Below are 16,650 nucleotides of genomic sequence, written 5' to 3' on the forward strand. Positions count from 1 at the left end.
AAATGGCTTCATAGTCAAAAACACTGCACTAATAGTGGGTCATTTGTAAGTCGCTTTGGAAAAAAGCGTCTGCTAAATGACTAAATGTAGTGTGCATTTGGGACACAACTACAGAAAGACAATGGAAAAGCAGCACAGTGGAATGCTAAAGCATGTTCTTTGTGAATGGCACCTTGTTGAGCGCTGCTCATCCAATCAAATTTGTAAAATAGAACTAACTGTAATGCATAATATAGTTACATCCCTGATTTGGGTGGATTAAGAGTGAATTGAAACCAATAACTGATGGTAACCTGGTTTCTCATCATTGAACCAAGTCTGAAAACATCTCTTCAAAGAACAGCCTGTACAACAGAGAGGTGCATTTTTCACAGATGTTGTTGTTGTTGATTCTGAAGCTTGGACCAATGAGATGCAAATGGGTGCAGCCACATTAGCGGTGGTGCATTGGTTTTGTTTATGGGGACAGCAGAAGGATTATCCCCTCCAGTCCATTTCATTTGATCCATATGGCCCAAAAGGCCTTAGCTTCAGCTGTGCCACAGCTTTGGAGCCACGGTTGAGTTTGTTATTGTCCCAAATCAGGCTGAATGCAGTGCTACAAATCCTGACAATATAATATGCTCAGTCAGAGCTCTCTCTACAATGACACAGACAGAAAAGCAAAGCTTCTTTAGTGTTCTGTTTACTTATTACAAATTCCGTGCATGCACACTGAGCAAAGTTTCATTTGATCTATCATTTCCATATGATGTCTTGGTGGAATCATTGATTACAGGGCTGTCATGATGAAGTCATATATCTATAGATTTGTGTCATCGTCTAAAAGTGGACCTCTCTCTCTCTGTGAGCAGGAGCTGAGCAGAGCGATTTACAGGCTGTCGGGTTGGCTTTGTTCCCGTGTAAGTCAAGTCTCGGTGGAGAAGAGACGCATCAGTGCTCCAAATGGCCCCAGCCGTCTCATTGCATTATCTTCAAATGGCACGTCTGATGGAGAAGTTAGGGAACAGCTCTCCTAGCTTCTCTCATTTAGAGATGCCTCCCTTATTAACATGTACTGAACCTAGATAGTGCTGTATATGTTCGTGAGAAACCAGAATTTAACATGTTTGCTTGAGCGCAAGACTTTGGGATTTGTGGTTATTCATGGGTTTGTGCGATGTGTTACATGTCCTCTCAAGAAATGGCTTCATAGTCAAAAACACTGCACTAATAGTGGGTCACCTATTATAAAGGGCGATTATGAGGAAGCTTTTGAAAGGTGAGAGACTCCTTATTCTGCCCGTGGCCAATGCCTGGAGGGAAAGGAGTTATGCACATGAAAACTTGTTGATGAATTCATAAATGCCTGCACTGAAACAATTATTTACATACAAATAAATCATTAATACAAATTGTGAGTTCTCCAAAAATGCAGCTCTTGTGGGGTGTTCCCGGTCTGCAGTGGTCAGTATCTATCAAAAGTGGTCCAAGGAAGGAACAGTGGTGAACCAGCAACAGGGTCAAGGCTCATTGATGCACGTGGGGAGCAAAGGCTGGCCCGTGTGGTCTGATTACTTTGACACGCACCACCTACCTAAGCATTGTTGCAGATCATGTACACCCCTTCATGGAAACGGTATGCCCTGGTGGCTGTGTCCTCTTTCAGCAGGATAATGCGCCCTGACACAAAGCAAAAATGGTTCAGGAATGGTTTGAGGAGCACAACAAAGAGTTTGAGGTGTTGACTTGGCCTCCAAATTCCCCAGATCTCAATCCAATTGAGCATCTGTGAGATGTGCTGAACATGTCCGTTCCATGGAGGCCCCACCTCGCAACTTACAGGACTTAAAGGATCTGCTGCTAACATCTTGGTGCCAGATACCACTTGGTGCACACCTTCAGGGGTCTAGAGGAGTCCATGCCTCGACGGGTCAGGGCTGTTTTGGCAGCAAAATGGGGACCAACACAATATCAGGAAGGTGGTCATAATGCTATGCCTGATCGGTGTATATTTACTGTGTATATGAAAATGACTTGAACAATAATTTATTTCGGAGCTCCAGTGCTTTACATACATTTCAGAGACCTGTAATGTAAAATGAGAGCATTGGGTCTGAATAATAAGAAGTCACTGACAAATAACTGACGTGAAGCAGTACTGGTGCCTGACTAATTGACAGTGTAAACATTGTAAAGCATCAGCTTTTTCACGTGAAAGTGACTGACTGACTGACAGCAGACTCGGCCTTCAGGTTCTCCAAGCAATTCATCATCCTTATCCACCCTGGGGTAATTTATCTGGCAGCACAGAGAAAATATCTTTACACTGTGGTCTTGATATTCCACTTTACTAAATTTCTTGTCAAGCAAGGTGTGTCAGCAGACAGAGGTGAGCCGACAATATTCTCCCCACAATTTCCCCTTGCCTGACATGGAGGTTTTACTAACTGTCTTTGCTAACCTTTTACTTGAATAAAATGAAAAATAAATATCATACACCTAAAAAATGTATTAAAAGAAAATCACACATTTTATATGCAACTATAAGAGAAATCTCTTCCTTTTAGGAAGTATACACTAGTCCTACAAGGCCTTGTTGTTGTTATTGTTGCTAGGTAGGATATTATTAGTACAATAATTATATAGGGATAATTATATCTCAGATAGCAATTAATGGAAAATAATTATCCACAACATAGAACCACAAAACGCTCCAAGGTTGACAGACATCAGGTGTCAACACCAGTGTAATGAAAACAGATTTATAAACATATAATTGTGCTTATATATTATCATATACGCCATTTTCAGACTGGAAAGATGCACATGTACAGATTTATGGAATTATTCTTCCAATTAAAATTTTTGCAGACAAATAAGCACCAGATACGATTCAGTTGTACAATTTTATTTAAAACTAAAAAAAGTCAGCAAGTTGCAATTAAATTAGTTCAATGCACAATATATAATTGTTTTACATTTTGGTATGTGATGCATACATTGTGCAACAACCTCTGATTACTGAAATATACATTAATGGCTTGTTCCAGACAAACAATAACACTTATTCTGTTCTGACGACACATCGACTTATACTTATCCCTATAAACATTTTCTCTTACTCTGTACACACGATAGACTGTCAAGAAGGCAAATATTGATATGTACATTCATGCAATACAATTCTGAGTACCTTTGTACAGTATAATACACATATATCTTCAGTACATATATCTTGTTGAACGGGTGAATGACTGTACAGTAGAGTGTGAGAATGTTTTACAGGATATGAAGAGGGATGTTTGTTTACACAAGCTTGTATTTTATGTAAACATCATTGCTCAGTTGTATATGGTTTTATATTATGATTCATAGTTCAGTGTCACTGTATGCATGAACACTGCATTACTGTTTTCTAAATAGAAGCAGCTCCTGTCTATAAAAAAAGATATTTAGACACATTGGATATACAGTTCTAATAAAAATAAACGAAACAATAGAGGGTCTGATTGAGAGTGGCATTACAAGCTAAATTTAGGGTTAAGCTTGTTTGATGAATCACCTCGATACATCTTTGAAGCAGCCACTAACCCACATGAAATCACAGTATTAACCACTTTAAAAATAGCTATAAATCATCTTAGTAAAAGCTTGATAAGTACCATCCTAGCTTTTAAGAGTTGTCAAGAAGAGACTTGATGTTCCCAAGACTCGATATGGACAAGACCACAAATGACGACATTACCAATTTTCTGTTATATTAACCATACTGATTTCTGTTAGAGGAAAATGTATATATTTATCAGTGCTTTACGTTCTAGAAAAAAATAAAACACTTTTCAATAAATGTTCAATCATTGTAACTTTAAAATATAATTTCATGTCTCCATTTTGTTTCTTGCTTCCCACTTGCAATATATATAATTGGTGCAAAATGATGGACCACTTTCATTTTACAAATCCTAAATAATTGTTTCAGCTGAACGGGAATGTGTGGCTACTGAAAGGTAAACGGATTCTAGACATCCATCTTATTGTGTACATTACATAAATATGTAACACAGAAAGCCAAACTTCTATATTATTAAAATAGTTAGAGAAGTCTCATATGTTATGACTTAAAATCTCAACTACTCAAACAATTATTCATCTTAAAATGAATAGTTATACATATTTCATACTGTACATAATGTAGCATTACTTTGACATTCACAAAAACTATACATTTCAGTTTTTGGTGTCTTTTATTTTTATATTTAAACAAAAAAAAGTATAGATTTTAATATCAGCTATTTATCAGCCATAACATGAAACATAATTGATATTTTTCACATGGAGGCTACATAAGCCATATTCAGCCTGTTTAAAATGTACACATATCTATAGAATGATCAAACTTGAATCAGCTAACTATTAGCAATGCTAATGCTAGCATTGTGTTTTTTGTATTATCAGCATGCACCTCAAGAACTCAATCCTTTCCAATTGCATAGTAACACAAACCTCAATCAATTTCTGGGTGTTTTCAAGAAAAAAAACATTTCTTGTTCTCTATTGTATATTTGGTACACAAGTGCAGGATGAACCAATCCGTTTCGACGTTTTAACAGACTGTATCAAAACAATGGGGCCAATGCGTCATTTAACAATTTAACACATTTACACAATCTACATGAGGTGAGAGAACCTTAATGTTCAACGAGGGACACTGCAGAAACAGAGTTAAAGACAAGAGAAGACAGGAATTTAAAAACATCATTGCATTCAACAGAAAGTGCATGCGTTTATTTTGTTGTTGGTGTTGTATATTGTCATCAGAGGGGCCCCAGGGGGCCGCCAGGTTGAGTCTTGTGATACTCGTGCAGCTGCCAGCTTTACTAGGAGTTTCCAAGTCTCCTCAAAACCTTCTTATACTTGCCTATACACATGCCAGTCATTTCCTATTCACGTTAGTCTTTTCTTGTCCCAAGAAGGGCAGCCATGCGGTTTACAGTTTTTTAATTCATAATATACCCTGCGTCCATCTCATAAACCCAAACAGAGAGACGGTGGTACTGTAGGATACAGAATGTGCAGTTGTACATGCCTTGCTGTATGGTCACTATACTCCAGTGTTATTGGTTTCCACTACCTGCTGTTTACAGCGTGAGCTCATGGCATACTCCCCTCGGCTTGTGCCATTCTCTTCTTTTCGAAGGGGTTTCCTGGAAAGAGAACAAAAAGATTACACTTCAAACAACTATTTTTGCTCTGAGTGAATGCTATTGATCGGGTTGTAGAGGCCTGAGATCAATTAAGTGACATGCGTCTCAAAGGCAAACAGGAAAACTAGGAAAGGAAAATGCAAATAGTAGGGTTAAGATGTTAAGAACAATGTGTATTTACTTTGAAATTGTAACATATTTTGATGTAAGTTTAGCATGTGCAGGAGGTTGATGCATCAGCCAATGTGTTCAGGAAAATAAATAGAAGCATTTCCTAAATCAGTAGTCACAGCACAAAATGTTAATTATATTATGTACGATTGATTTTTGATATTCCTATTAATATTTATATATTTTTAAAGTGTCATTAATGTTCCATACTAAATCAAAAAAAAAAATTTTTTTTTAAATGACGATTTAGTTGAAAAATATTATAATAAATTATATTAATGAACGAATAATAACTGAATAACCATTGTCAGACAAAACAGAATCCCCGTAAAAGTGACTCATCTGAAATGGAAATGTATGCTATGACTACATTCTTTTAAATGAAGATCTGTCATGATAGCAACAATTCAAACTGAATAATTAACATATGTGACCCTGCACCAAAAAAAGTCATAAAAGTAAATTTTTTGAAACGGAGATTTATAACATCATCTGATTGATCCATTGACATATGGTTTGTTATGATAGGACAATATTTGGCTGAGATATAACTATTTGAAAATCTGGAATCTGAGGGTGCAAAAAATATTGAGAAAATCGCCTTTAAAGTTGTTCAAAGCCCTTAGCAACCCATATTACTAATATGCTATACTACTAAGAATACATTTTTTATATATTTACGGTAGGAAATTGACAAAATATCTTCATGGAACATGATCTTTACTTAATAGCCTAATGATTTTTGGCAATCATTTTGATCCATACAATGTATTGTTGGCTATTGCCACAAATATACCCGTGCGACTTATGTCATATATAGGTTTTAAAGGAACAAACAGACACAAAAAAAAAACTGATAATCAACATAATACAAATGACATAGATCACTATTTTCCAGAGACACAAAATGAGATAAGTTAACCTCAAAACGGTTTCGACTACATCTCACAAATGTTGATATTCAGATGAAATGACAATTAAAAATAGCGTAGCCATTCATCAAAAGTGTTGGGATGAGATTTTGTGCGTCTGATCAAGAGAAAAGAAAATTAAGGTTCATCATGCCCCGTCTTACCTGACCTACAGCAGGTTAAATTTGTATCACAATGTTTTCTGTGTACCATATTTGTTGTATTTTTCAGCAAGCCTGAGTGCCTGTCACACTTTTGGACCCTCCTTGAGACACTAACAATGTCTGGCTTGATAAACAGCAGCACAGGTCAAAGTGAGTTATTCTGCAGTTTAAATGACTTCCCGCAAGCCGTAATGGCTGCTAGACTTAAAAAGCTGTGGTATGCACCCGGCCTGTCCGTTCTTTATTACAATTTGAAATATGCAACCTGCCTGCAGCCAATTGCCTTCATAACTGCATTAAAACCCAGAGCTGCCCAAACAGCAGAGCATGCAGATCCAATCTGTTGAGATTTTGTTAAATCATGTCAGTCACATATTGACTTATTGGAAGGGAGGGCCTGAGGTAAAAGCTGGTTATGTAGAGCGATGGATGCTGGGAATACATATTTTGTAAGATGCCAACATGAATATCAGTAAAGGTTTGAAATAATTGGGGTATATGCTTCAGCATTCATAAAGTAAGGATGCATTGATGGAACAGACGTATGAAAAGGATGTCACGTGAATGCAGCAATCGACAATGTTCAATAAGCTAATGGAGTACCCAGATGCCAAGCAACCACGTCACCTCTAAAAAGACACATCCGTACAATAGGGCTCAATAGGGGCTTTTGCACTTCGTAGTTATAGGAAGTAGCCACCAGGGTGATTCCCCGAGAACTAAAGATTCCACCAGGGCCATTTTCCTGGTAGCATTCGCACTGGCAATAGGAACTCTGAAGGGACGTAAGCCGCGCTTGTTGTCGTGACTTTTATTTTGACAGCGCGGACCTTTAAATTGACAGCGCTGAGAATGCCAGAGCCTGAGCGCACAGTGCTCGCATTCTCCGTCTTCATCAGTTTACGATCTGTTTAACAGTCCTGTCTAATACGTTATTAGATATAACTGTTATACCAAGAAAGTTTAAGTATATTAAAAAGTAATTGAAAGTTAAAAAGTATTGCCGTTTGCCGTGGGATTGATGTCCAATGTTGCTAGCTGAGCAGAAATACATAATCATGTTTTGCTTGGTCCCCACAAAGTTGCGTTGAATTTGCTCTTTAGCGTAAAGGTTGAGAGGTCCATCTATCACGGTTTTCCATGTTCGAAGAGTTAGTTTCTGGAATAAATATTTAGGCTATAATCTGTGTGTACACTGCTTTTTAAAAAATACTCTTGAAGTAGGAGCTAATTTAGTCCCCCAAAAGGAGTTCCTAGAACTAAAATCGCTCCTAGTTCCTGCAGTGCAAACACACCAAAAACCGGGTACTTCCGCCAATAGTCCTGGAACTAAAAGGTTCCTCCGGTGCGAAAGCACCTAAAGGCTGGCTTCTGGAAGTAAAAATGCCAGTCAGAATCTCCATAGTGAAATTGATTTTCAACAATACCTAATAAATATTTCAAGACACCCCTAATATAACTCAAAGGTTAAGTGCTAGCGTATGCCTCTGTAGAAGCCATTAGCCAGTTTCCTTTTTTAGAAAATCCAAATTAGTTTAAGCGAAATCCACTAAAAAGCCTGTTACCATGGAAATGACACTAAAGTTGACAATGCAGTGACAATGTGAATCTCACTGAATTCACAAACGAGTGAAATTTCTATCAAACCGCTAACTAGGAAATTACACAGCACAACAATGCAATACTAACACTATACATTGTTGTAAATATTGCTTAATATTTTTGTGGAAGTGGTGATACTTTTTTATGTACCATTGTCTTTACTGTCACTTTTGATCAATTTAATGATCAAAATTGTATTAATTTCTTGAAAAAAAAAATCTTCGCTTGACACCGCCGCGGCGAGCCAGACGACGGATGGCGGGTCTGGTGATTCCCTGGATGTTATTGCGCAAAACTTTACGGTGACGCTTAGCGCCTCCTTTACCTTTGCGATCTTAATGTCAATTCTTAATGTCATTTTTAATAATACATCAGGTTCGCGTCTAAATAATTGGTCTACTGCTGCTGATATACCTCTGCGTCCTCTGTCGTCTACACCAGTGCAAGTTTGTGAAAGCAGTTGTATCAACACTCTGGAAGGGGGATTGTTCTTTGCATCCATCAATACTCCATTAATTTGCAGTTGAATGTCTATAATAATAGTATCAATATGTTGCATAACTACAGTCCAGTAATTCAGGTAACAGCTGGAAAAAAATACTTTCTTAAAAAACACTTATCTAAATCTCGAAGATCAGATCGGATCGAATCGGATCGAATCGAATTGTGATAATCGATTCAAGATCTTGAGAATCGGAATCGAATCGATTGTTGAAATTTTAATCGAAACCCAGCCCTATTTCAGTGACCGGATACTGCATTTGAGTGTGGACGAACAGCCAAACGTGTGGTTTTGAAAATATCTGTATTTGTGTGGACAGGGCCTAAGTTACTCAAAAAAAACAAAAAAAAAGTAATGAATTACTAGCTGCTTATTACTTCAACAATGTAATTAGATTACTCTACTAATTAATTACTTTCTCTATAAAGTATTGCATTACTTATTACTTTCTAAATCCCATATCTACCTCAACCCGTAGAACAATACAAGGATGGACATGAAACTGCTCTTTTAATTTTTTTAAATAAATATTATAAAATGGAATAAATTATTCTTGAACTGACCAAAGTACTCCGGTTATATCTATATGTATATTTTAGGCTACAATGAAACAAAATATGTCATAAAACACCATCTGCCTCTTTTCATTTTCATTAAAATATTAATAATTTTAATATATAATATAATAATATAATATAATAATTAATAATATATATATTAAAACTATATTTAAAATATTAATAGCCACACAAATGTGGTTCAGGCAACACCTTGATTATCTTCACTGCACGTATATTTATAACAAAACGAAATATAAAACACAACCCTGCCTCTTTTCGTTTACATTAAAAAATAAAAAAAATAAAACATACAGTTATGTGGTTCAGGCAATAAGTGCATATATATGATTATCTTCACTGTAATGAAATTAAATATGACATAAAACACAGCCCAGTCTCTTTTTTGTTAAATGTCAGTTTTAATTATCAATAAAAGCCATTAAATTTTTTTTTAGGTAAAATAAATAAAGCAAACAATTCAGTCAAACATACAAAGTCAGCGCTAGTAGGCTACAACGGTAAAGTTAAATAGCCTAAAAATATAAAGTTATGAAACTTCACTTTGCCCTCAGCCAAAGCGAACAAATTATAGATTAATGAGACCAAAGATCTACCGTTAGATCTACACAAGACAAATTATATCTCATGTTTAACCACTACAGAGAAAAAGACAGAGCCGGCGGCAGCCGTCAGAAGGACTAGCCGAGGAATGGCTGCACTCTGCGGGGTTGACAAGCGATGAGAGCCCGGTGATCGCCTGGATCTCACAACTTTGAAAACATCAGATCAAAATTTCAAATAGGCGCTCTCATTATAAATAAACCACAGATTTGAGCTTTTAAAAAGTACATTCTCGCCTGAAAAACTCTTAAAACTACATTTTGTGACACAATAACAGTAGTATTTTAAATTAAGTGGGTTTTCTCATCCGCTATTGACGCTTGCTGGTTGGTGCGAGATGCATTCTGGGATGCCTGTCTGTCTCAAGTCCACTCAAGTCACCTCTCAATGCATCCTCGATAAAAGGGGCGGGTCAAAGAAACATCCGGGGATTTGAACTGTACTTGGCTAGATGTGAACTTTGAATTGGAACAGTCCTTGGGTAGCAGCTGATGACGATTCACAAGTCCACGAGAACACAGACAAGAAGGCATATTGAAAAACGGCCTGTGTTAATATTAAAGACTACATTCCCCACAATCCTTTGCCTGGACTCATTATGGCTTCACTCAGAACACCTGTGTATTGTTACCTTGTTTGCTCTGACTTATTTAAGTGGCGTCTTCCCATGCATTCTTGGTGTAGTCTAGCTAGAATGCTACAAATGCGTGTCTGAGCTCCTGTGTTCTTGTCTTTTGCTAGTTGTTTGTATTTTACTGTTTGGATTCTCTTGATCTCAGTATGTTTGGACCTTAACCTGCTTTTGACTACTGTTTGGATTACCCCTTAATAAAGACTGATCTGAATCTTGGCTGAAGATCCAAAATGCAGTGTCCGTAACAGTTATAACAGTTTATGTTAAATCCACTATTGTTTAATATAGAATTGCTCAATAATGTACAAAGTGTTTAATGCAATTACATCAGAATTACTGTAATTAGAAAATTAAGAGTAATCACTAACTTTACTTTTTTCAAAGGAAAAGTAATTAAATGACAGTAATTACTCAGTAATGCATTTCACCCAACACTCCCATAAAAAGTGTACGGCCAGTGAGTTCTACAGTAAAACACACCAAAAACTTGAACAATAATGAACAATAATTCTAAATACCAAAATGAGAGATTCCACATCACATCAATGATTAGGACAGGAAAAAATGAAAATGATCATGAGAAAGAAAACAACCTGACCTTTACAGAGCCTATCTCTGCTGTCTGCAGCTCTCTGGGGTCTGTCTAGAGGACAAGTCTAATTTCATAAACAGAGTTTGAGCTCATTAAAATTGACCCGTTTCTTCCAGAGAAACACACATATGAGATAGCAACTTGTTGAATGAAGGCTGCTTTTGCAGACAGAATAAGATAAAGAGCATTTTTTTTCAGCTGGCCCGTTCTGCTAAAATGTCATTTGAGTTTGGAGCTGAGCTACATCCATCCCTTGAATGTGGTAAAATGTTTGAGTTCTATCGATATGACACAAGGACATATCTGAGCCATATTGTACATACATTCAGGCTGTGATGGTATGGGATTTTTTTCTTACCGCGGTGAAGCAACAAATCACGCAGTTTGCCGCGTAACCGTTACCACCACCCAAACCGTCTAAACGCTTTAAATAAATCACACTACTAAAACTAAAGGACCCAATTTATATTAGGTGGTCTTAATATGTACTAACATTTAAATTAATAATTTGATACAATGCACTTATTATGTACATACATGTTTTAACATTGTACTTACATTGCAATTACATCTGTAATTCATTTCTGTCGTTACATTTATAATTACACCTAACCCTTGAATGAAAATACATCGTATGTATCAGATATCTGATCTATTTTAAGAGGCATTCAGTATAAGGATTTGACTGTTCATAGATTAGGTCAGTTCTCTTGCGCTACTGCTTCACTAGCATCGTCGGCATCGGGAGTTAACGCAGTTTGAGCCAGCGGTTCACATTGATAAGGCTCCGGGTCTGTGTCTACAGACAATTCACCCTCCTCATCTTCAGGTGAAGGTAGGAGAATGACCGCTCTGTCTGTTGCAAAGCTGGCGTCACTCCAGTCATTCTCCATCTTTGCGACTCGTGAGTCAGACAGCTGTCAATCAACCCGTCACTGCGGGTCTCAGGTGCACGCCCTCCGCTCAGTCCCGCCCTCGGTTCATCCCCTCTGTCTCCGCTGGGCTTTTCCAGCATTTTTCAAAATTTGCCAGTGGGTGGAGTTAAGCTCTGAGCAGGGGTTTAGTTACCCTTTAAAATGACTATTCCCATACTGTAAATGTTTAGCTCATCCAAAAATGAAAGTCTGCATTTACTCACTAATGTACTTCCGTGTTTACTACATTATTTGTGTCGTAAATCTGTTCATCATATAGAAGCCATTTTGACTTGGATTTGGATTCGACCACTTGATTAGTTATTTTTACGATGCCTTTATGACATTTTTGGGGTCTTTTAGGTTTGAGAGGAATGGACTTTAAATGGAGGAACATGAATCTCTCAGGTTTCATAAAAATATCTTAATTTGTGTTTGGAAGTTAAACAAAACGAGTGTGAGTACATGACAGAATTGAAATTTTGGGTGAATTATACCTTATAAATACAGTAAAGCTGAGCCTTGGATAAAACAACTCTATATCACGAATCATATCTTAACTATGATATGTAACTAAATGCGGTTGTCAATCCCAACAATTAACAATGTGAATGTAGCCATACTGGACTGTGTGTCACAGAGTGAACTGTCTCTGTGAAATTTAAATCAAATCAAAGAGATGTTTACTGTCATTCTCTGTTAATTATGATCAAGGGGTGTTCATTTTCATCAAAAGTTGAACATTTTTAACACAGCTTGCTTTAAGCAAACAACCAATGATGAAAGTTTGAGGTCAGAAATTAATTATTTTATTCAGCAAAGGTGCATTACATGGATCAAAAGTGAAGGTTAAGACTTTTTATAATTTCTATTTCAAATAAATGCTGTTCTTTTAATCTTATCAACATTCATCAAATAATCCTGAAAAAAAAATAAAGCTGGTTTCATTGATAGAAAATGTTTCTTGAGCACAAAATCATCAGCATATTAGAATGATTTGAGGGATCTTGTGACATTGACAGTACAGCTGAATTTTCAGCAGTTATCACTCCAGTCTTCAAAGGAATAAATTAAACTTTGAGCAGCACAGCACAGACAGTTTATCAGCTTGGACCAGTATTAGAGCAGCACAAGCTCAGAACAGGTTTACTCGCAGGCCAATCTTGACAGCGCTGGGAGATCCAGTGAGAAGCATTCAAAATGCGCTGCAGAATTCTCTATAAACCATAGATACCAAACAGCACTGATGTGGAAACCAGGTGAACGAAGTTATAGAAGGCTTTTCAATCCATAAATCACTAACATTCACCATGGATTTAATGTAGTAACGCTAACTGTAACCATGGTATTGTGGCAGAAATAGTCTAATGTTTTTTTACATTATTCATTTCAGGGTTCATATAACCCTTTGACTTTAAAGTGCTTCACACTTCTTCCAGCACTTCAAAGCTCTAAATATGATCCAATTGAAAAGTTATTTTTAATGCTTTTTTTATTTATTAAATTACATTAATGATTGGCACCACCATCTGTAGAACTTAGTGGCATCGGTGCTACTGCTCTTAAATGTTAGTCTGGAGCCCTGTAGTATTTCAAACCTTGAGCAACAAATACAGCTATACCTTCAAATGAATTCGACTATAAGTCCTTGTCGAGATTGATTAAATGTTTAGAGGTAGCTTGCGCTCATCTGTTGTGATAAACACAGTCTCTGTCTCTTGGGCAGGACTGATGAGACAATCCCGTAGCTCTGCAGGGGCCATCTGTCACAAGATGCCCCAGGCTGCAGGGCTTTCCTATAAAGACTTCCTCTAGCTTTGCATGATTTACACATGGGAAAACTCCTCCTCATCTGATTTTTGAGGGGTGGAGTGGGAAAGAGGGAGATGAGAAGAAAACAAGTTCTTGCTTTCCTCTTTCTTTCAGAAATAAACACGTAATCCTTGGTTGTACATCGAGGTCACTTGATGACTGGTATTCATCTATCTGACACGCTTGACCGCTGGACAAATGAAGAACAATTCAAAGCAAATGGAAAATGTAGACTCGATAATGAATAGTCAAGAATCTCCAGGTAAAAAGTCATATGGCAGGTTGAGCAAGTCTTTTTAATTCACATATACTCTGTGTACAGCATACAATTACTGTTTATGCTTTTTTAGCTAAACAGTAATTTTCCACTGAGAGCTTGTTTCTGTCTCCCCTCCAACCTGCTAAAGGCTCATGGACTCCAACAGTCGTGTGGATGTCCCTCGAGTTGCGTTGCTCCACAGCACCATGTACAGATGCCCTGACAGTCGCCCAGTTTCTCTGTGGACCACTCGGCTTATGTAACGTGCTAGGGCGGGAAGCTAAAACTCTTTTATCTTTCCCCTGAATCAGCACAGAGCGTGCTCACTCGCATACCCTCTCTTGCTCGGTTTCTGCTCTCTTTTCCACCTTTTCTCATCGATGTACAGCAGCACCTGAGAGGTCCTCGTGGCCGTTCCCCAGACATTTCAGCACAGTTCGGTTGCCTGGGTCTTACAAATAAATCCTGTGGGAAAAAGTGGGCTGAAAATGTCTCTCAGACTGAAATAAATGCTGATCTGAATGGATAAGTTCTGAAGCATAGCTGAAGTGAGAAAAACAAGCGATATCATATAGAGCCATTCTCTTCCTGTGTACAGTAGCTAAAAAAGCTATATTTATACTGCAGTGACAGAGATTGAACAACTATTGATTCAGCCTATACTATCTTATTTTATAGTTAAAGTTTGGTTTTAGAGACATGCTATAATGGGATGAAAATTAAATGTAAAATGTTAAATTGTGAAGTTGTAAATATTTCTATAATGTGAAATAAAAAGGACAAGAAATCTGTGCAAATTCCTTTTTTTAAGAAAAATTATTATACACTCAAGGTTTCCTGTTTGGTGAAAACTGTGGTTGAATGCTCAGTGGTGCAAATTTGTCCATTCTCATTGAAAAGAAGCCCAGAATTTAACTGCAGCACCTAAAACAGCCACATCCTCACCTTCAAATGTGGGACTGGGCCCTAAATAATACATGCTGTGTAGTACACACATGGCGGGGAGCTACACAAAACATTACAGGTAGAGGTAAATATTTTATAACCTTGCTCTTTGGAATAGGCACCAGAATGTATTCATTTCCTCTGAAAATAATCAGCAGGCTGAGATTGTTGGATGGATAAGGTAAATTATCTGTTATACAGCACATGGTCAATGTCCACATCATATCTTAATAAAGTGGATATAATAGGTAAATAAATTTAAGACATCATAAATCATATTAATCAGTTATTTTTTATCACAATTAATCTGTTGGCACGATTTATCCCCGTGCATGAGCCCGAAATCATTTTGTTTACCTTTGTTAACATTCACTATATAGACAACAGTCAACAAATGTTACGAATGTTGACAAATTATACCTCTTGAATATTATATTAATATTATATATTTTGAAATGTCTATGGGTTTACCGTCAGTACCAGTTCTCTGTTATATGATAGACATGGTTAAGCAACAGTAATATAGTAATTCCTTCAAAACATACAACAAATGCACATATAACAGATGTTTCCATTTTTCTCTTCTAACATGAAAAGCAGGCAAATGTATTCAATTAAACAAAATATTACCATGGTTCTTAATTTTTACTCATATCTTTTGTTAAATTGTTTTAAATATTGAAGCATGTTTTCACCAGCATTGTTAATTGGTGATATTTAACTGTAAAATAATATTGGTAATGTTTTGTGGTATTAGTTGGATTGTCTCTCTTTAAAGGAGCACGCCGACTTTTTGGGACTTTAGTTTATTCACCGTATCCCCCAGAGTTAGATAAGTCCATACATACCATTCTCATCTCTGTACATGCCATAACTCTGTCTGACGCACCCACCGCTAGCCTAGCTTAGCACAAAGACTGGAGGTAAACGGCTCCATCTAGCCTACTGCTCAATAAATGAAAAAATAATGCCAACATTTTCCTATTTACATGTTGTGATGTGTATAGTTACATACATTTTGTATTACTTTTTTATAGAAATTACAACAGGCATTTTTTTTAAAGAGCACCTATTATGGCATTTAAAATGTTCCAAATATTGTTTTAGAAGTCCCCGACAACAGTTTTGCATGCATGCAATGACAAAAAAGACTTTAGTTTTCTTATAATATGCATTTATTTTTACCTGTTTTGACAGCGATTCTCAAATGATTCCTTTAGTGATTCAATTTTCAAAACCCCGCCTTTACGTGACGCTAATCTGCGGTGATTGGTCCGATGACCCAGTCAGTTGTGATTGGTATAGTCTGTGCAGATATTTTCGGAAACGGAACGCCCATCACCATAAATGGTTTTCGGTTTAACCGCATTCGTCCTCAAGCTTTATTTGTTTAAATTAGCTCAAATGACTGTCAGATGTAAGTAATTAATAGTAAGTAATAATTACCATGTCAATCTATACATCAGTTAAAAGATCTAAGAGTCAAGCTTCCATTTTTTACCTCTGTTTTATTCTCAAAGTCTTATAGTGACAGTAATTTGTTAATATGTGTCAGGAGTTATGAATATGAAAACTGTGTCGGTACCGTTTGATTGTAATATGAGCCTCAGCTGATCTCATTCATAAAAAAACTCCTCTATTCTCCTCACGAAGACTCGCGACAAATCAACATCCCTCAGGGCTTTTAGTTCAAAAGTGTGCAGATGAGGAGAAATATTGATAGATTCTCATATGTCTGTGTCAAATTTCTAAACAGAGGAGTATTTTTTATTCAATA

The 16,650-nt window shown here is 36.8% G+C and overlaps 1 protein-coding gene across 1 annotated transcript in view; it reads right to left on the reverse strand.

The window, feature by feature from the left end:
- Window positions 1-2,877: 2,877 nt before the first annotated feature.
- prima1 (proline rich membrane anchor 1) overlaps window positions 2,878-16,650 on the reverse strand; it is a 44,035-nt gene continuing 30,262 nt past the window's right edge. The window contains exon 4 of the mRNA XM_079831485.1: window positions 2,878-5,186. Coding sequence (XP_079687611.1) covers window positions 5,084-5,186 — 103 coding nt within the window. The 3' untranslated portion in view covers window positions 2,878-5,083. The remainder of the gene's footprint in view (window positions 5,187-16,650) is intronic.

This window comes from Gobio gobio (assembly GCF_949357685.1).
Source record: "Gobio gobio genome assembly, chromosome: 12".
Lineage (NCBI taxonomy): Eukaryota > Metazoa > Chordata > Actinopteri > Cypriniformes > Gobionidae > Gobio > Gobio gobio.